Source organism: Xiphophorus hellerii, chromosome 8 (assembly GCF_003331165.1).
Source record: "Xiphophorus hellerii strain 12219 chromosome 8, Xiphophorus_hellerii-4.1, whole genome shotgun sequence".
NCBI classification, from domain to species: domain Eukaryota; kingdom Metazoa; phylum Chordata; class Actinopteri; order Cyprinodontiformes; family Poeciliidae; genus Xiphophorus; species Xiphophorus hellerii.
Genome location: NC_045679.1, coordinates 14,244,093 through 14,265,861, shown reverse-complemented (window position 1 = coordinate 14,265,861; position 21,769 = coordinate 14,244,093). Strand labels below are relative to the sequence as shown.

At 38.4% G+C, this 21,769-nt stretch overlaps 1 protein-coding gene and 1 long non-coding RNA gene across 2 annotated transcripts; one reads left to right on the top strand and one right to left on the bottom strand.

The window, feature by feature from the left end:
• Positions 1 to 1,563: 1,563 nt before the first annotated feature.
• slc20a1b (solute carrier family 20 member 1b) lies at positions 1,564 to 13,682 on the bottom strand. Its single transcript, XM_032570108.1, has 11 exons — positions 13,369 to 13,682; positions 11,643 to 12,345; positions 11,389 to 11,529; positions 10,884 to 10,969; positions 10,604 to 10,700; positions 7,265 to 7,384; positions 6,001 to 6,276; positions 4,267 to 4,882; positions 3,958 to 4,143; positions 3,741 to 3,825; positions 1,564 to 2,868 (listed from the first exon to the last, which is right to left on the bottom strand). The coding sequence occupies exons 2-11, from the start codon at positions 11,989 to 11,991 to the stop codon at positions 2,707 to 2,709; spliced, it is 2,118 nt and encodes a 705-aa protein (XP_032425999.1). The 5' UTR covers positions 11,992 to 12,345; positions 13,369 to 13,682; the 3' UTR covers positions 1,564 to 2,706.
• LOC116724428 (uncharacterized) lies at positions 12,480 to 20,815 on the top strand. Its single transcript, XR_004340155.1, has 2 exons — positions 12,480 to 12,575; positions 16,475 to 20,815. It is a non-coding gene; the product is annotated as an uncharacterized LOC116724428 (long non-coding RNA).
• Positions 20,816 to 21,769: the final 954 nt, after the last annotated feature.

Sequence of the window (21,769 nt, the reverse complement as noted above, 5' to 3'; positions counted from 1 at the left end):
TCCTGCAGAGGGAGCAGCAGATTCCAATGGTGCCGCAGAGGAAAGATACGCAGGTTTGCAGTTTAGCCTCTAGGTGGCAGTAAAACACAACTTTAAAAAGTGATGGTGAAAAGGTGCGTTAAGTCTAAATAGCTGCATTTATGTCCCTTTTTCAACCCAGAGTCAGAGTCAGAGTCCTCTGAGGACACAAAGGGTGAGTTTGGAAAAAAAAAAACAAATCCATTCAAGGGTTAATTTCTGCTCTCCTGATAATGCTTGTGTTTATGATTTTTTTTATTATCAGGAAGGCATGCTGTGTTATTTTTCTTTCCAAAATTAATTAATTCATTGTAAGAATAATACGTCTCACATATAAAAATATTTTTCTAGAATACCCAGAGACATCGACACTCAACTGTGTGGTACGTGAAAACACTGAGACAATCCTTTATGAGATCGACTACCTGCTTTAAAAACTGTTTTTTTCTCGTTCCTCTTGCAGCAGAAGAGAACACCCAAGAACGAGGTGAAAAACTTAAGTAACAATTGAATGTAATATTGCACAGATACGGCATAGGTATTTGTAACTGCTCAGATTCAGGCAGTAAAAGCTCAGATCAGAAATAGTGTTTAACATTCTTTGAGGCCGACTCAAAACTACCTGCAGAGGCGAGATGTGGTGAAATGTTTGGAGTGAGAGTTTAAATTGTGGGTTATGCAATAAACCAGACAGAGAAAAACAGAGCCGGTCACAACCAGTTTGGGCTTGACTTTTTAAAATAGTGACACAAACTTTTATTGTGGAATAAAGTCTGCTATAAAAACAAAAAGAAGGTTTTGACCACTTTAGGCTGCACTCCCCCCCCAAAAAAGCTGTTTACTTTAAAGGTGTAATTATGTCACCACGGATACGAGCTCCTTTGACCTCAAAAAAATAAAATGTTTATTTTGACACAGTTCTCTTAGTGTGTGAGTAAATCTGGGACATGAATCCAGGACACTCAGAGGCATCTGTCCCCAGGTACTTACTGTGCTTGATTTATACAGTTTCATCTGCCTCTGGTTATTTTAGGAACAAGGATCTTCTGAAAAATGTTGGGGAAATAAACTGATTTTGGTTTAGGTTTGCCTTTGGAACAATGAGGGGATTATTAGCCGTGGTTAGAAACTCATTTCGCAGGAAAACCCAAACTGGTAGGGAGTATTGCAGACCAAAAGCTGCCACTTTCAGAAACATTGCTGCAGTCATAACTCATCTTCCTCCCTCTGGAGTTGCGAGACGTAAAAACCCAGTGGGGGTGTGATTCATTAACCTGAAGCCATGGAAAACTACTGCATTGTGGTGTTTTTTAAAGCTGGCGTAAAGGAATTCTGTCTGTTCCTGCCTCACAGATGTATGACTGAGATCCCTGCAACACGCGGGCCCCAGCGCTTACTCATCGCCACCCCGGAGCTGCACCCAGCTTTCCAACAATAAGAGGGAAAACAATCCCACCTATCCTTTTGTTTTCCTTCACAGTCACAGGCCAAAACAGGGAAGCTTTGATGTACAAGAATTTTTGAAATGAAGAGTTTCAGACAGAGTATTTTTACCATTTTTATTGATTTTTCCATCCACAATTGTGGAGCAAAAGATTGATGTGCATTTTAAAATAAAAAATCTTTGGTACCTAAAAAAAAAAAAAAAAAAGAAATAAAAAAATAAGGCAACTACAGCATCTATAGGTTTGAAATGCATTTAGTATTGCAGTCAAGTGACCACATGCAACACACTGTATATTTGCCCCCATTCTGAAGAAAAACAGGCCAACTCTGTGCCAATCGAATCAGTTCACTTCCAGTTTTAAAACTTGTGTATAGCTAAAGTATCCTAACCGTCTCAGAAGGTGCAAACGGTATCAAAAACATACTGAAAGTAGCAATTACAAGGTGATCTAAAAAATACAAGGCTAAAGCAGGCCTAAAGCATTAACCATCAAGGATGATGCAATCAAGTTTCAACAGGAGACTTAAGGACTCGTTTGGGAATACATTATACGCGCTGGTGGACATTTTGTTACATCCTAAAACTGAGGTGAACAATTTCAGGCTTTGTGCACGTGGCTTTGTTTTCTTTTGTTCAAGAAATGACCCTTTAATGCATACAGTATTTTCCATATTAATCTGCATGTGGTCATCCAGTGTATACAATTATATCTTACACTGTAATAGAGTCTGGAGAATAAACCATTTTAACCAACTTTAGCTGAACTTGTTTTTGATTCTTTTATGAGAACAAATGCAACGTACGGATTCAGGGCGTATAACAAAGTCGGATGCAAAATATGAAAATTATTAAATACTCTGGAGTAAAGACATACAGCAATGAATCTTGTTTTTAATCCTAAAGTACAGCTCTTGCATCTACATTACTTTCAGCATGTGTTATACTTTAAATTACAGGTGTGATAGGTTTATTACTGCATTTCCAATACTGTCAAAACAAAACAAAAACAAAAAACACAAAATGGTTGTATTTACATCACTGGAAAAGTAAAAAAAAAAAAGAAAAAAATTAAAAAGAATCAAGAATTTACAGAAATGATGAGATATGAAACAGATTTCTCCCAACGGAGATCCGAAAGGAACAAATAGCAAAAGCTAAGTTGAATATGAACCACAGGCACATATCACAAGTCCTTTCAAACGTTTTTCCTTTCGTTGTCGTCAGCCTGAGGTAAGCGATATTTAAATCTGAAAGATGCCGTAGATGAAGATGGCCATGATGGCGGCGCTGATCAGGCCGGAGATGGGAACGGTCACAAACCACGCCATGAAGATATTTCTGAACAGGCGCCAATCTACAGCCTTCCTCGAACGCAGCCATCCCACTGCCACCACCGACCCCACCTGGAAGCAACGCGGTCGTTAATCTCTTGGATACGTCATTTTGTAAAGCTTTGCCTTGCAAATGTTTTAGCGCTCCACAAGTAGAAAGAAAAATAGATGGTTTTGTGCATTTGCATTACGCCATCAACTTTTACTGCAATTATTGTTGCAAAAATGACAGCCAAGGCTCAGACTGGACAGAGTTCATTTGTGGAAATAAATTTTGAAGTCTCTCCAAACCCTTTCAATAAGACTTCAAATACATTAATATGATACAAACACAGGCAGCAGGTTTAGATTCATCCTGCTGGAAAATGAATCTCCTCCATAGTCTCCAGTAACAGAATATATGGGTAGAATGTATTTAGAGTAGGTATCAGTAGTTGTACATTTATTTTATCAGGAGAACTAATTTATCACAATAAGTGATGCATTTTAATAATTTGATTACGTCTAAACAAATTGAAAAGAAGATTGATTTTTGTTTCATTCTGATACAATTTCACTATTTGTTTGCAATATTTGTTCATGAATCTATGATCTTCATTGAACCAAAGCACCTTTTTCACTTTTACTGCGTCTTCTATAAAACTTTACTGTAAATTTAATTATTTGTTGTTTAATTTCAGTTCACTCCACTTTCCAGACTTTCACAAGTAACAGCCTTTCTTAAAAAGCAGTTTTATGTGTTGGTAAATCACACATTAAAGTTTTATGAACATAATGTGATAAAGCCCAAGGACTATGAACACTTGTAAGGCCTCACATTACTCAGGAGGAACTCTGTCCATATTTAGACCAAGTGGCAGACTGCTTACTTTAGACTCCGTCATACTAAACAGCCTCCCTATGCCTCAGTCAAATTCACAGACCGCAGAGTTTGACTGGCCTACCTTGCAATGGGTGGTTGAGACAGGCAGACCAATGTTAGAAGCAACCACGACAGTCAGGGCTGAGGCCAATTCGATGCTGAAACCACTGTAGGAAAAAAAAAAAGAAAAGAAAAACACTCAGGATTTAAGATGATGTGTCTGAGTGGCCTGCTAAATCCAGAACTCGGTAATGTCTGGAGAGGATGAGGTTTTAGGGGGTGATGTCTGCGTTCTGTACCTTGAAGGCGTGATGGGGGTGAGGTCTTTGCCCATAGTCTGGATCACCCTGCGACCCCACACCCACAGGCCGATGCAGATGCCAGCGCCGCCGTACAGCAGAAGCCAAATGGGTGTCGGTGCGTTAGAGGTCACGCTGCTCGTTGTGTAAACCAACCACAAAGCTACCAAAGGTCCAATGGCATTGCTGCAGAGGACGCAGAGAGGTTATTCACACACTGGGCAAAGAGTTAGGGCAAGTTAAAAGGTCACCAGCAACCTGTTTTTATCTTATCAGTACAACATGACCTGCGCTGTACAGAGTCCTTACCTCACGTCGTTTCCACCATGGGCGAAAGATCCAAAGCAAGCTGTGAGAATTTGGAGGAACTGAAACAGAGTGGATACTTCAGGCTTGTCTTCTTCGTGTCTGTCATCCAGAGAGCTATGGCTGCTGCCCGCATCCTCGTTAACTATCTCTAGTGTCACGTCGCCTTCGCCCAGACCTTCAGGAGTTGTGTTCTCTGCTACAGCGTTGCAGTAGCTGGTGTAACTGTCCATGCGCACACGCTTCTTTTCCTGACTGCCGGACCCCGGGGCCTTGTCGCCGTCTTCGCCGACACGAGGGTCCGCCTCTTTGTGCCTGAAGTCACCGTGTAGGCCAATGATAGCCATAGTGTATGAGGTGTAGCTGTTGTTTCTTCGGATGGGCCGGTCACCCGGCTCGCCCATGCAGTCGCCAACCTTGGCCAGGTGGAGTTTGTGCAGCAGGTCTTTGTAGAGGCCGGAGTCCTTGTGGACCGTGTGGTACTGACTGTAACCATTGCTGGGGATCTGAGCCGGTCTGTTGTTGAACTGAGCTTGGTTATTGAAGTGGACCTGGCTAGGAGCATTTGCAGAGCCGTTACTGTGCTGGAGCTGGTCGTTTGTTTGAGGCTGTTTTGGGGCTGCAGACAAAAAAAAATAAAAAGTTCAGATAAAGTGTCTTATTCATTGCAAAAACAAAATCTTACCAAGTATTTCTGGTCTAGTTTTCAGTGCAAATGTCTTAGTACCCTTGAAATAAGTACAAAAGTAACTTAAATTTTCAGCAAGATGGCTTGTTTTAAGTCAGTACTTCCTAAATATCGATGGAAAAGTACCAGCTACTAGTGAAATAATCTTAGAGTGGAACAAGACATTTTTCCCCATACCATAGCTTAAAATATGGGAAGAATGTGTTGTATTTTCCCATCAATGTTAATTATTGACTTAAAGTTACTGTATCAAGCTGAAAAGTTACTTGTAAGTTAATTGTCTTATTTCAAGTGGACTAAGATATTTGCACCATAAACTAGCCCCAAAATACTTAGATTTTGTTTTTTTGCAGCGTTTCATTTATTTTACAGAAGTGCCACATTGCATTAAATTTACTTCCATTTTGGTCAGACTTTAATTTGGATGTCATAAAACTTAGAAATCCTCCAAATAAAATTGGTTGGTAATCTAAATCTGACGGTTTTAATGAAAAGACGACACCTAATTGCAACTAGATCATAAAAACGACATTCTTTGAAGCTGGTGCCATTAATGAGGATTGACTCAGTGTTGGCTATTTTTAGTATCAGTATTCATATCTGAGAACAAGAAAACACAAAGACTAACAAACAGAGATTAGGGCTGGGCAAAAAAATCAATAACATATACTACAATAGACACTTGATCAATATCAAGATAATACGTCCATATTTTGAGGAATGTAGGCAGAGGAAAGAATTCAGCCGCTCAACCTTTCATAGCCAGTTAAGCAAGATTGGTGCTAGGAAATCAACATGGTTACCTAGCAACATGTTGAGTAACTTGTTCAGCAGCAGTTTAAGGTTTCACCATCGTGACTCCTAGCAGCTCAAAAACCATAAGAAAACTGAGTATAAAAAAACGAAATGCATTCCATTTTGGCAATAATTTAGATATTTAAAACAAAACTATAGTAAGACCTCTATGAAACGCCTATATTGTGAGAAACATTTTTTAGACATACCCTCCAGCCCTGACAGAAATTGAGCTCTAAATCCTTATCTCTTACCATTTGTACTGCAGTCATCTGTGTCATCACAATCCCCGATGTTAAAAGCAACCTTGCGCTCCTTATTAGTTTCCCCCTCCTCAGACTCTCCAATGTCAAACGCCACCCTCCGCTCCTCAGGGACCGGCTGAGGTTCAGAGGAGTTTTGAGTGACAGCTGGCGCAGCAGGTGTAGACGTCTCCTTGGCAGTCTGCTTCAGGATGGGACAGTGGGCCTCTTTGAGCTCTCTCTTTTCCATCAGGGGGCTCTCCGAGGGGCTGGAAGACTTGATATCTCCTGGCAGGAGAGACATCAAGGTGAGATCGTACAAGTACACCAACCAGCTGAGATATTCAAACAGAGCCGCTGTTTTCCTTCTGCCTAATCTGTGAGATTCCGTAAGACTTGTGTAGTTACAGAGTCAAAGGACTATTGTCCTACAAATGTAATGTTACCCAAGTTTAAAGATGAGCCTCTGTTCACAGGATCAGATAAATGGATTAAATGGACCATATTTACATTACTGCCAAGAGGTTACCTAATCACAGAACAGTAAACACAACATGAGGCTCACGTGAACTGACATTTCGTGCTTCCAAGAAGACAAGAAATTCCACTTAATGTTTTCTGTAGTAAACACGCTGGAGCAAGCTGATCAGGAAGTAACCTTACACTATTCAGAAACCTCAAGGTCAGAGCTGCAGTCACCTCCCACGTTTTTGTATTTTAACCCAGCCATGTGAACATCTTAAGTCAACCCAGGCTTATTTTAGTCAGAGTTAAAGACCAATTAGAGGATCACTTTGACCCAATTAAACGACTTGTAAGGTGGCGCTCACCCAGAAAGGACGCATTATCAGGTAAACCCAATGATCCACAAGACCTACATAACTACTTTAAACCTTTTGAGAGCCTTGTGTTGTCACATCTTTTGAAGTCGTGTGACGAAGAAGGAAACGACCAAATCAGTGTACAGAGAATAAAAGCTCTGTTTAGGATTTAAAGAGGTTAACAAAATGCTCTGCCCTAAAACCAGAACTCTTGATTTATTGGAAGGGGGAGAAAAAAAATAATCCAGGATTATGAGGCATAAATAGGTGACAATACTGTCAGGTGACTCATCTCTGTGAATCCACGGGTAAAATATATCCCTTAGATCCATTTGGATTATGCGAGCTCTCAACGTGACTAGGCTGGAGTTAAATGAGAACCAATTGTTCACTGGCCTCAAAAGTCAATTCAGAAATCAAACACAAATAAAAAAGAAAACACAACTTGGACTTACGTTCAATCTTCTTCTTGAGGCGAGGGCAGACAATAAACCAGACCACAATGGCAGTCAGCAGAGCACAGGCCAATGAGATGAGCAGGATGCCCCACCAAGGGACTTTGTCAATTCCCAGCTCTGAGAGATCACCAGGGTCCACACAAAAAACACAAGAAAGGCAAATAGAAACAGAACATTTTATAAGACAAGGCAGCGGAGGCTACCTTTATGAAAGAATAAAACTGAACATAAACCATGGATTACAGGAGACATTTTAAACCTGAGACGTAAGACTAGTAATCTTGCGTCTTATAGGAGCAGCACACGCATCATCACTTGACTGCACTGCATCACTATGGCACATGGTTATAAATGGAAAGCACATGTACCCCTGTATGCGAACGCTTACATAACACTCAACAGGTGAGAGGGCACAAATGTCAACATGACCCCTAAGAGCCCAGCCAACAAATGCACACGGACGAGTTCCTCAAAAGGAAAGAAAAGTAGAAAAAGGGAGGTGGGTGAAATTGCACACTGCAACTTTTCACCGTAGTGGGGGTAAAATCCTGCCAAGACTGCAGCAAAACTGGTGCAGCACAGTTCAAGCACCTTATTTGAATTTCCCAGAGGAGGAAGCCATCTTTGTCTAACAAAGAGTTGGAGTCGGCAGTAATTACCTGTGAACAGAAAGTAAAGACTACAAAACACACACCTGACACTTACTGTGTTAGGGTGACCTTGAGTGTGGATATTTAAGTTGTTTTGGCATTGCAAGATAAACAAAAGGAAATGAGGTTTCCTTTTGTTGTTTTGGTAGAGCAAGATAAACAAAAGGAAATGAGGGTCAAAGATACATTATAAAAAATGTGTCCGCTGCCATGTTGATTTGAGGGAAGAGTCCACAGTGACAGCACGCTCTCCTCACGGAGTCACACTGCAACACAAGACTGCAGCACCACATTGATGTTTGTTCAGTTGCGCAATGTAAGCGCATTCCCCTCAGGACGGGAACAAGACGACGACAAGGCTCCAGTAGTTCAGCTCCCTTATGGGGAGGCGTGTCTGGGTGTGTACGCTTACGTGTGAGGAGACGGGAAAATTAAGTGAAGCTGCGTCTACTACACTGGTTACCACTTCCACATAAAAGAAAAGAGCATATTACACAACAGGAAGTGAAATTTAACCATGTCTGTGTCAAAACCGTTCCCTGAAACCTCAGTACTCTGTGGCCTACAAAGCACAATGACATGGTCTGTTTTCCCTCCCCTGGTGCCACATGTGCAAGTTAACACCCACTTCAATAACAGACGACCACTAAAACTTCCCCTTTATGACTCACTCACCAATAAAGTTTTTACTTGTGCATTTATATATTTAACTCAGACCCAAGGAGCTCGTTTTTTGATTGGAGTTAAAGCATCGTATTCTAAATGAAGTCGGTGTGCAGTGCTAACCACAGGCTGCTTAGATGTATCAACCTTTAGAAAGTCAATTAAAAAAAAGAAAAACTCCCTCATGTTCCCCAGAAGATTTAAAGTAATAAAGAAGTGCCAGTGACTGACTCTATAAAGCAGTCTCAATGCTCTTCCCCAGTGCACATAGTCCTTCATGTATTAGATGAATCTTTGCTCCAACACAATTGATTTAAATGATTTCATCACATCCTCAGCATGAAGAAGCCTGTTAATCAGTCATTTAAGTCATGTAGGACAATGAGTTGTGAAGATCAGGGTTAAGAACCCCTGTTCTAAATCTAAATCTTTAAAAGCAATTAGACCCTTGCATCTTTGTTTGGAGTGTGTTTTGTGCAAATCATAAGTTATTTGATATTCAAATATATGACATAGTGAGACTCAGTTATCAGCCAATTACTGATAACCGATAAAGTGGGGTAATAATGGGGATCGTTTGTCGTCTCCAGGGCTACACCAAAATATCCAAAGACCAATGTCTGAGAAAAATAATAAAAAATTCAAGTAATTTGTTAAGGGAAATTTGATGTCTGCATCAGTCAGAAGTTTACCCTACTAACATTAATGCTTATGTGACATTTGCTTTAGCACTATGAACAAATCTTTGTACAGGCAGATCATTTGATACTGGACAAGACTGCAGTGGAGCTAAAGCAGTTGAGTGATTTATAAGGGGAGAAGACCTCAGGTAACATGAGACATCCATCTGTTATGGATAATCAGCTGAAATTTAAAGTCCTGGCTTCATACTGCATTCAGTTTTCCATTTGCCAACATAAGCTCTCTCACATGGCTGTTTATAAACTGAGTGCAGGAATATGCTGCAGACGGCCCGGTTTCCATTCACTCCACTGTGCTAACATGTTGATTCGGAGAGTCGAGTCTTGTTGCAGGACACGCTGTACTCTGTTCGTTGCAGATACTGATGCAGCTGCTGCATTAAAGCACACAGATCAGCAAAAATAGGAGTCTGCCTTATTCCAGAGTAGAGCCGATTACAAAAGTGTTGCTACTGGATTAGACTTATATAATTTTCTGATTTCTAAAGATATCCCATTTAGCTGTAATATATGCTTTTTTCTCAAAAGCTTATTCTTGTTCATGTTGCGACTGTCTATAATAATGTATGAATGCCTAATGTGACTCTAACCACTGTGCGTAAGCCTCATCTAATGTGATTAACACAGGGCAGCTTGTTAAGATCTCTAAGGGAAGTCTCACACCTTTTCATGCAAGGTACGCATTTACTGGTCCTCACGTATATTGCGGTGGGTTCCGATGGGAAGGACCTCACACAACTTTACAGAATATGTCTGTCTAAGCCAGGTTAGCTATGCTGGAAGTGCAAGTGATCTCCTCTGAATGCGCCGATGTGCATGCACATCTGCACACCAAATGTGGTCAAACTCTGGCCTGTAGCCGCCATTTAAAGGCCCAGGCCAGCTAACATCTTGAACTTTTTGGCCCTGCAGAGAGAAGAAAACAAAAAGGAGCAAAAGCACCTCATTTAATAAAATGCTTCCAGAAGGTCAAGACAACTAACAATTATCAAGAACATTACCATAACAACAAGAGGCACAAGAAAAATCACAACCACTTCATCTTTACTTCTCTGAAGTTTGAAGATGCTCAGAGTTAATTCTAGTTTCCATTCCCTTGTTGTGCTCCACTCTTAAACTTCATTCCAGCTATGACCCACACAGAACCACAAACAAGAGGGCCTCAAAAACATGTTAAAATAAACACGCCTTCTGTGAAAGTGGTAAACAGTCTGGTTCTGTCTGGAATATTTGCGTGGGCATCCGGCTGTCTGAGGGAGCCGTTTATTTTAGGTTTTGTCTGCTGGCAGTCACGTAGAGAAAAACGAGACAATGATACTCACCCGGCGCTCCAGTGAACAAGATGGAGAACAGGTTGACCCCCATGGTCACAGCATAGAAGACAGGCAGGGCTTTCAGGCCGTTAGGCACAGGGTCTTTCTGTGGAACAGAAACAAAATAATTCAGATTTACAGGTTCTACCACATTTAAACAGCTACAAGGTCAGAAATTTAATGTGATCCATGTGGACATATAGAGACAGGACGGCATTTCCATGCTGTGAAACAAAGACATCAAGTTCCTAGCTTAGAAAAATCAGCTGATTTGTAGCAATGTTCATACCTTTTGCAAGATGAACATGCGCACAAAGTAGAAAACCACAGCCGACATTATTCCAGACAAAAGGGGACTCAGGAACCAGGAAGCAACTGAAAACAGAAACTCTGATTTAACATCAAATGTAACTTTTTTCTTTTTACTTATTAACCAGTTCCAAAATCCAACATCCTTGGAAAATTGCTTAAGTTATTCAGCAAGTCAAATACAACTGTGGCAATTCAAGTGTCTTGTCAAGTCTGTCGCACTCAACCAGATTCAAAATTTCTTGCAATATACAGAAGTTTTCATAACAGTTACTATAGATTTTAACCTACCATCACAAAAATCCAGCCAAGCCTCAAATATATACATTTTAATAGTTTATAGCATAACAGAAACATTCCCACTGTAAATCACTGTTATTTATTCTCTTCATGTCTAGTTTACACATTATATGCATTTATATAAGATATTTGAAGCGTAAATGCAGGCTATAGTAAATTGAGGGTAAGTAAAATGTCTTCCTTACCTATACGAAGAAGCTCAAGCCACTTGACTCCTTGCTGACCTTTGGCAACCAACGAAAAGCCAATTGTAGCACCAACAATGCAGTGTGTTCCAGAAATGGGGAGCTTAAGGAAAGAGGCAGCCAGCTGCCATACAGCAGAACCTATAGAGAAAGAAAGAAAATTAGAGGACAAACTAAAAAAAATCAGCTACTTTAAAGCTCTATATGCTTTTTTCTCCCAAAAGGGAATTTTAAACTATGTACAAGTTACTTACCAAACATGGCACTGACAGATCCAGCCATCAGCACATGCTCAGAGCCATTGTACATGCCCACATCGATGATACCCTTGCGGATGGTTTCACTCACTTTTGCCCCGAGAAGGACAGAACCCAGAGTCTCAAACACCGTAGCCAGAATGCAGGCCTGTCGCAGGGTCACAACCCCAGATCCAACAGCTGTGCCAAATGAGTTTGCCACATCATTCGCACCCACGGAAAAGGCCAAGACAAATGCGATGATGAAGCCAACGATCAGCAGCCACATGTAGTCTGTCATAGGAGTGTCTGACACTGTTGCTGCAGCAGTAGCCAAAATAACTGCAGCTGTAGTTGGTGAAACCATGATTGTAGACTAGATTAGAATTACTTCACAATTTTAAGGGAAAGTAATGTAAAAACAAACTATTTCAATAAGGCTACTTTTAAACAGCAGCCAATAAATTCAAGAGGTATTATGTAAATAATAATAAATAAATAGCTTTTCTATAAGCCGAGTTACTGAGATTCAGCAGTGCAAACTTGTAAAAATCTGGGACTGACCAGAAATTAATTAAAGTAAACTAGAGGTATAACAAAAGATTTATTGCTATCCAGCAATTATACTAGATTTTTTGCTGCTGTTGTGGTGCTTGGTTATCAAGCAGAGGGTACAACCAGCCATTGTGCAACTGTGACTGCAGGTAGGCAGGGGAACATTCTGAAAAGAGAAAACAGAAAGAAAAAAAAAACTTTAATCTCTATGGACAGTCACCAAAACAATAATTAAATTGACAAAAGCCTCTTTTTACGTGGCATATGACGGCATGAAAATTCAGAAGCCACTGCCTATACCGGAAGATCGTCAGCTGCGTGCTTTCCAGAAAGCTAAAAGGGAAGCCATATTGAGGAAATGGCGCACGAAGAGTCTCCGATCAATAACGACCTTTGGTATATCTCGGTCGATGCATCAAACATTTTGTTTACAGCTGCCTGGTCAGAGGAATCGCATTTATTAAAAGAAGTGTGGAGATAAAAGGCGTATTTGTCTTAAGTGGAGGCACGATTTTACTACGTGTGCACGTGTCGTCACTCATTCACGCTAAGCAAAGAACACGAGCTCCTTCTGTAGTGCGGCTCAGACTGTCTAGACAACAGAGAAGCAGTGAGAGATACAGTGTAGTCTTTAATTCGTCTTTGTGACCGCCATACTCGCTGCTGTGGGCAAAAGATGTTTTATATAAGTTATGTTTGCCGAGTTTTTCTATTTTTTCGTACGAGGGGGGATGCAACCGGATGTGAGCCGGTACAGACTCCTCCAGTTGCAGATGCAGTACCTCATCGTTTAAGTGGATCTTCTGCGTCTTGACCCAGTTTAGTTTTCATCCAATAAATAGAACGTTTTAATGTATATCAACAGTATTGATGTCAAGGACGGTCACCTTTTTCTAAACAAAAAAATGTTCGCTTATATGACAATTTATGTAAAAAGGTACACGCCCCATATCCTATTTTTGGCAACAACTGTAATTTAGTTAAAGCTTAGGAAATATTTAGTTCGCAATAAGTGAACCAGTTTACTATTCACAGCTCACTTGATGTTTGTGATGACAACATTGTTCGAGCTGCCATTAGCTGTAGGCTAACATCGGCAGGTTATACAGCCTTAAAATACAGGCCATGCCTCTAAACCAGAAAAAGAGGGCTCAAAGTGCTGATGAAGATATTAAAGTTGTAAACTTACCACAAGTTACGACAGTCGGTCCAGAAGAAAATACTTCCTTTTAGCCGGTAAGCTAATTAGCGCGCGCGCGCGTTCACAAACGGCTCTCTGCGATAGCGCGCGCGGGATAAGGAAAAATGAAACAGATTAAAAAATATCCCTTCAAAAGCTGCCTACACTAAAACAAAGAAATGATTGCGTCAAAAAATATATATCTACGACAACGCCTATATCGGAAATAAGTACGCTTTTAAAGTTCTAGAAAGGTCGCCGTTTGAATGGAGGCTTCTCTACCGCATGTATGAAACTTGCTCGTGCCGGTTCTGCGAGACAACGGGGGTTCCTTTTTTTATTGGATACACCCTGCAGGAAGCCCCGCCCCTTCCAGCTCCTCCTTCACGTGATCGGCGCATGTAGCCCTCCCCTCCCCGGGTAAAGGAGTCCATTCTTCTGATGCAACACAAACAGGGATGGGTCGGATTTCTTGGGAAAGGGGTTTTTTTTAATTTTTTTTTTTTTTTTTTTTAGGAAAAGTTAAACAAATAAATGAATATCTTTTAAACTAAATAGCATTCTGTCAGACTTTACATTGTTCTTACACGGAGTGGAGCAGTAATCCTATAAATATGAGTTTGCCCAGTTGTAGTCAATCAGAAATGCTTTACTTTACACGCGTTGCAATTGTCTCTAGCCTTTTCCACTTGGCAGTCTCAAATTCTGATGTTGCGTAAGAAAATATCTGATATGTACTTGAACAATAGTAGCTACAACAGAAATAAATATGGTAACATGTCTGCATAACATGTTTTAATTTGTTAAATAAAAAATAGTTTTAAAGAGAAGTCACAAGTATTAAAAGACTTGAGACTGTGGTGGAGGTTTACCTTTCAGCAGGACAATAACCCCTAACATTTAGTCAAAAATATAATCCAATGGTTTAGATCAAAGCATATTCTTGTGCTATAATGGTGCAGTGAAAGCCTAGACCTACATCAAATTGAAAATCAGGAAGACTGGAAAATTGATGTTCACAGAGGTATTTTAAAACTAAGAATGGACAAAAATGCCAGTCTGTAAATGTAAAAGACTAGGAAATACAGCAGAATACTTTCAATGCATTGAGAGATATGGTTCTACAAAGTAGCCTAAATTGGCTCAGAAGGGTTAAATACAGATACACGCTACACTTTTCAATATTGTGGTTACAATTTACACACTGAATTAGATTTCCAATTAAATACATTTATAGATTCAAAGTCAATTACATTAATTATAATTTTGTCCCCATTATTAAACAATGTAGTCGAGTTCAGTTTATTATTTTAAATAATAATAAAATAAAAAGGTTTTCTGTCTAATTAAACTCAGCCAGTTGCATGAAGACACTGACTTTGCAGCTATTCCTTTTCTGGAACAAGGATGTAGCGACAGCAGTCGATTTAATTGAGTTAACTTTGCAGCAATACCTCAATCTGAGCCTGAATCTAGGGAGAGCAGAGAGAAAAACTCCCCCAGCAGAATCTGGCTCTGTGTGAGCAGCCATCTGCTACGACTGACTGGATGTTTGAAAAGACAGATAAAAACTACCAACAAAAAAAAACAACACACAGTACACTGGTACAACAGTACTTTCAGTGTGAATGAGAAAGCAAAGAATTAATGGCAGCAAAAGATTCTTTAAGAGCTAAATCTAAGAGGAAAACAACTAAGCATATAAGCCCTGGGACAGTTGTAAATTGAAGAAAACAGAATATTATAAACATAATTTTAAAAAAACATGTATTATTTTTCTTTCATGTCATAGTTATCTGCCATTTTTGTTGGTCAGTTATGCAAAATCCCATTAATACACAACAGAAAAAAATGTGAAAAAAATATTACACTTTAAAAATTAAGGAATAATAATAAAAAAAAGGAGGTTTTGATGGAAACTGCCTGCTATTTGAAGTTCCTCAGTATTTCTTGCACCTTAACAAAAACAGTGACCACCAGTATGCCACAGAGCACATTGCGGCCACCACTATGTTTTGTTTGGGTTTTGTCTTCTTTCAGTGATGTTTACTTCTGTTTCTGCGCCAAACACCTTTTGGAAATCTGGCCCAAATATCTCACTTTGGTTCCTTAAGACCAGACCACATTGGTAGACCATATCTACCACATTGCTTTGGACAATGTTAAGTTTAGTTGGTTTTTTTTTTAAAGCAAAGGATTCACTCAAATTTCCCTTCATCTAAGTTTTAACATATGGAAATATATTATATTATTGACACTTGTCGAACATGAAAAGTTCAACAAGTGTTAGAAATGTTAGACATTCTGGCAGCTTCCACAGTTTTACTGACAGTCTCTTGGCCTCCTTGAGCAACTTTTATCTTTTGTATCCCTTCAATTTAGGAACAAAGTTTCAGTTTTGTTATTTACCCAGTATTTTTTTTTACCATTCCCTTCTCAGTACTATGGTACATACTGTATTCATATTACTGTTTTTTGTGCTCTCCTCCAGACTGATACCTTTAGTGAGATAATTTTGATAATCTGTCACCTCTTCATGAACTATTTTGGTAAAATAAATAAATTCTACTAGAAAGTCTTGTTACAACAGTTGAACTTTATTTCAGCTTCCTATAAGATATGAAGACATAAACCCAAGAACACTAATTTATAGAAGTACATTTTAAAAATTCTCAAAATGTGTTTTCAACTAAGTATGTAGTAGTGTAGGATGTGCTGTGCACACTTCTGCAATCAGGTTGCTGCACCTTCTGTGTTTAAAAAAATGTCTCTTAATTGATTTTTGTTATTTGTTTTTTGGTTGATTTGTTCAGCACATGTGTATGATGAAAGATTAAATAAGTTTAGAAATTTCTGTAGTCTGTGTTATTCAAATGCTAAAAGCATAATTTACTTTTTTAAATCTAATGCATGTTTTAGGTGATATTGTATTTTCTTCTTAGTTTTTAACGCATTTCATAGAGAAATATGTTCAACAAAAAATGTTATGGCAAATATTTTTGACATTGCATTAAGCAAATATGTCCTTCCTGGAAATTTTATTCTTAGAATCGAAGGTTTTTTTGTTCTTCTGTTTTGCCATGAACTGAAAGGTCTTCCTTGAATCTTCTTGCAGGAAGTAGAACGTCTATCTGGGGGACAATGACTGAAGAGCAGGTTTGAACACATTTACATCCAGATTGGGCTTTCTGCAAAGTCACATTGACTTGAAAATCAAGGTCCAGTACAGAACACCTGAGAAACAAGATACAAGATAGGTTGGGTTGATTATTGTAATGTTGGCAATGGCACATAATGTTCTCTGAGTCATACTGTAAACACGTCAGATGTTGTTCTGTCTTAGTCACATGTACTGTATGGCGTATACCAAATAATCGAAAGGTGTTTTAATGATTTAAGAAGGAAATCATTAATTTTGTGCCTCTACACATAAAACTCTGGAGAATAACACGTCACAGTCTGGTTTCTATAAAAATGGAAAAACAATGTCAGGACAAAACAAAACAGGAAAACAGTCTGAGCCGGTGATGTTGGGCACATTACAGAAGACTTGTCACTCATTGAAGTGCATCCAGCTGGAAATGATAAGAACATTCACTCTAACAAAAGTTGTTTTCTTTGGCCACTGCTGGTTTATATATGGTCAACAGAGATGCATTATGTCACATAAAAGCATTGCTCAATAGGTAGAACAAAAGACACAGGGCTGATTTATTGTAAATGGAACAAAGGGCCCTTTGTGTTTGGGTTTAACTATTTGTCTGCTTTCCCTCATTGTTTATTGACATCACACCTTTGGGGATCAGGGGAGCTTTATCTATGCAAAAGTAAGGGTTATAGTTGAAATTGTTTCCAAGCACCAGAATGACAAGAATGCCGATAACACATAAACTCTCCAACGTAAGTTTTGCGGTTTTATAATGGCAATTTCCAGAACTTTGTCCATAATCTCTAAAGATATAATTTGTGTCTTCTTCAGCTCCCACCTTTCCTCAACGTAGCAATTAACTGATTTGAGAAACCTTCTTGTTTACCTTGACTCAGTGAGAAAAGCAGACTTTATAAAAACAAGGACACAAACTCAAAACTGTTTTTTCGAAACTCTAACCTCACAGTCTTATGATGCTGAAATCCACCACAGCCTGAGTAACAAACACATGATCTCAAGCAACACTGTCGGGTCCAAATTTATTATTTTTCTGGTCACATGTCTTTTAGTGCAGTAGTGATTCTTTGGCAAAACACATGTTGTGTTTTAATTTAACCTGATTGTTTGTTGCATGAAATGATGAAGCTAATTTTGTAAGGATGCTTTACAAAACCTTCATATCTCTTAAGCTTTTCAGCATTTTTTCACATTATAAATTCAAGATTCAAATGCATGTGAGAACATATTGTATAACTGTAATGGAAAATTTTATAAGGTGCCCATCACCCCTCCTGTGCTTTAGATTGTGTCATGATCTCATCATGAGATTGGTCAAGCTGCTCTCTTATAGACTTCTACAGTGCCGTATAACAGCAGTGGAGGGGAGTGGCCTGTTCCCTTAAAAGGTTTCTTACCACATTCTGTGCTCCTTTGACTCCATATTTCTGTTCTCACCTTGCAAGGTTTTAATAAAGTTCTTATTTCTTCTCTTGTTAAAGTCGTTTTTTCCATGACAATAACAAAGCAACTGTAGTATAATTGTGAAGAGAGAAGAAAATACTTAAAGACAAATTGAAAAAGTGTGTTGTACATCTACAACACACTGTAAATGTACAGTATGGCACTTACTCTGATACACCTAATTAAAATCTAGTCACTTTCCAAGTAATCTTACTTATAAACAGGGTCCAATCTCGTGATGTTTCTTTTCACATGGTGATAGCATCATGCTTTGGGGAAGCTTTAACAGGATCAACAAAGTTCGTGAGAAATGACGGCAACCTGGATGGCACAACAATCCAGGAAAAAAATAAAATAAAATTTGCTAGAGGCAGCAAAAGAATTGAGTGGCCGAAGGTTTACCTTTCAACAGAATAGCAGTGCTAAACACACAATGGGATGGCTTAGATCGAAATAATAGTGACAGACATTTGTGACTGTCCATTGGTTCAGCATACAATTATTATTGCAGAGTAAATTAATTACTTAAAATCTCAGAACTCCACTCTTTATGACCCCAAGTAGGTTCCTTACCCCAACTTTGTGAAGCACTCACTTAGAACAAATCATATTTGCATGTTTAGAATGGTCAATTCAAAATCCAGACCTAAAACCAATTAATAATCTGTAGCAAGACTTACCATTGCTGTTCACAAAGAAAACGTTCACCATCCAGCATGACAACAACCCTAAACATATGGCCAGATGGCTTAGATCAAAGCATATTTCTGAAAAAGAATGGCCCAGTCAAAGTCCAGGCTTAAAGCCAGCTGATAATCTTTGAAGATTAATATTTGAAAATACCGTCCATCCAGTCTGAGCAGGACTACATTCCGAAGAAGATGTAGGGAAAGAAATTTCAGATGGCAAATTGGTAATAACTTTCATTCAGTTGTGCAATTACGTGCTTATCTAGGTCAAGTAGATAAAGTCAAAATCAGATTTAATGGACTTTGAAATAACTAAAAAAATGTAAAAGACAAAAACAAAATCCAACCCACACCCCTAAAAGGTCTGAATACTTTTCATGGGACTGCAAATGCAGAATATAGAGCAAATGTCAGTTCTTGAGTGGGATCAAAGTAGTGTCATTCACATACGACGAGCTGAACTTTCTGGTGCAAGTTATCTACATTGCAAATTAATTTTTAACTTTAGAAATGCTCTCTGATGAATCTCATTTACTGCGTAAGTGAAACGGCGCCCCCTGGCGCATATTATGGTAACTACAATTTAATTGTTTCTACTATCTTGCTGCTTGAGGTCAATTTTCATATGAACAAATTACTATTAATATTATTTTTTATTATTATTAGTTATTTTATTTGTATTTTTTTTTTACAAAAAATAAACACAAGGGTTTGAGTTTATACCTAATTTTATATAAATAATGTAAGCGAAAGTAAACTATATCTTGTAGGAATATTTTCAGTTTAGGTACAAAATGAGTTAACAGAGCTTGTTTATTAAATTGTAAATGAGATGAGATCCTTTAAATCTGATAAGGATTTTATATTACTGGTACTCATATTGAACAGGGGAAGTTAATCTGTTGTATGGGACTTTGGGATCTTTGTAATTTTGTAATGGTGTCAGACAGAGTTGAGTCCCCGGGTCTCTATATCTGTCATTCTGTTCCCTTCCACTGATGAGTCATGACTTGCAAAAATTACTTACTGGTATCCAGTATAATATTCTGCTTACCCTTAAAGGGAGTGTTGTTATGATTACTACAATTAGGGAGGCTCATACACTACATTTTTGGTCAGTACAGCGAGATCCTTGCAAAAGTGTTCACGCCCATCTCGCTTTTTCTTTTTTGACACGTTGCAACCACAAACACGTGTATTTTATTGGGACTATGTGTGGTATACCAACTCAGAAGAGTATATGTTTGTTTTGTGAGAGGAGACAATACAACATTTCTTATTTTCTATTAAGAATCAGGCAAGTGTGTGGAATGCATTTGCAAGATTTGTCTTTCACTGCAAAATCAGCTGGAAATATTTGGGGTATGTCACTACTTTGCACTTTTAGAGACTGAAATGCAGCTTGGATGGAGAACATATTGCTCTTGCAACAGATTCTCAGTTGGATTTTATTTTTGTCAGTTCTGACAGGAAAATTGTTTGATCTAAACAATCTTGCAGTATTCCCAGTCAATATGCTACTGAAAGACAAACCACTGCCCCAGTCTAGTCTTTTGCAGTCACTAAACAGATTTTCTTTCAGGATTTGTCATCACTTCTGGTCACCTTCCTTGTCTCTGCTGAAGAAAACCACACCCACAGCCTGATGCTGCTACAAACATAGTAGCATGATGGCGAGAAGGATGTGGAGTTTCAGTTTTCACAAAGGGGCAGATTTATGTCTAAAATTTGTTCTCTCACCAGATTTTCCGACCTGAGCCATGGATCTGCACAGTTCCCATATAACTCGAGGCAGCTCTTCTGCTCTCCAATTCCAAGAAGATTTGTAGTTGTGACTTGCTTTTTTCCATTTTTGGATGACAAAATGAACACTGCTCTGTGTTTTGTCAAAATCTTTGTTGTATTGTTTTATAACCTAACCCTGCACCAAACTTCTCTGCAACTCTGTCTCAATTAGCTGTTTTTTTAGTTGTCATGATGCTGGTTGTCACTAATGATAGCTGACATTGGTACATAACTGCCACCAAGTGGCATGGAGTGTGGATGGAGATACTAACTTATACTTGGAAACTTCATAAACTTAGAAACTACATTGTCTTAATTAATTTATTCTTCTTAAGGCACATACAAAATGCATAATAAATTAAATTTCACAGTATTTGTCTGCTGTCTGTCTTATTGTTTAATGGGACTTAGGTTATCCAAATCACTGAACACTGTATTCTTCAAAAATATCAACATTTCCAAATAAAACACACAACCCTAACAGACGTTTTAAATCTAAAAAAATTTATAGATATTAAAATAAATAAACGTTTTGTCTTCACAATATTTGCTTTTGATGTATTAGCACAGTTTGTTCTTTAAATTGTGATTTAGCCTTAATTAGCCTGGCTATATAGCAAATATTTCATCATTCAAACTTAACATCCTAAGCAATCAATCAAACAACAATATTTTACTAAAAGGACAATTGGAAGCTGAATCAATCGCAACATAATGTTCCACCATATCAGTTTCAGGAGACGGTTGAGGAATGAAGTGACTGGGTCATGTGCTTTCTTAACTTACGTGTTGTGTTGCTCCCCTGATCCATGATGTCTGATCGTTCGTCTTATTTATCCCCACTGACGCCGTTCAGCAGGGATGTGCGTCTCCTTACTCGCGTCTGTATGCTTGCAAGCGTTTTCATAGTTTTAAAATGACGCGGATTTTGAAAGCAGCAAGGCGTGTGGTTAATATTTCATGTGTTTTATTTTGTTTATTATTGCTACCTTTAGTTTTGATGTTTGTGTGTAACAGGAGTGTTTTTGATATTTATAAAAAATACAGAACAAATAGCTTTCCGTATCGCTCCAATACGAAACGCAACACTTAACTGCCAAATTATTCTGTATTTATTCTGTATTTATTCTGTATTATATATTATTATATTAATATATATATTATTATATTAATATATATTTATATATATTATATATATATTATATATTCTGTTTATTATTCTGTATTTTACGGCACGGATAGCTATGACAACCCTAAATCATTCGTACTACACGATTACATTTTTGTACAATAGTGTAAATGTTGGCTAAAGATTTTTTTGTTTGTT

Coding starts and splice junctions, on each gene's coding strand:
- slc20a1b (XM_032570108.1), bottom strand. CDS start 11,991: ATGGTTTCACCAACTACAGCTGCAGTTATTTTGGCTACTGCTGCAGCA. Junction 10,701..10,883: donor GCATGTTCATCTTGCAAAAG/GTATGAACATTG, acceptor TCTGTTCCACAG/AAAGACCCTGTGCCTAACGG. Junction 4,883..6,000: donor AGATGACTGCAGTACAAATG/GTAAGAGATAAG, acceptor TTTTGTCTGCAG/CCCCAAAACAGCCTCAAACA.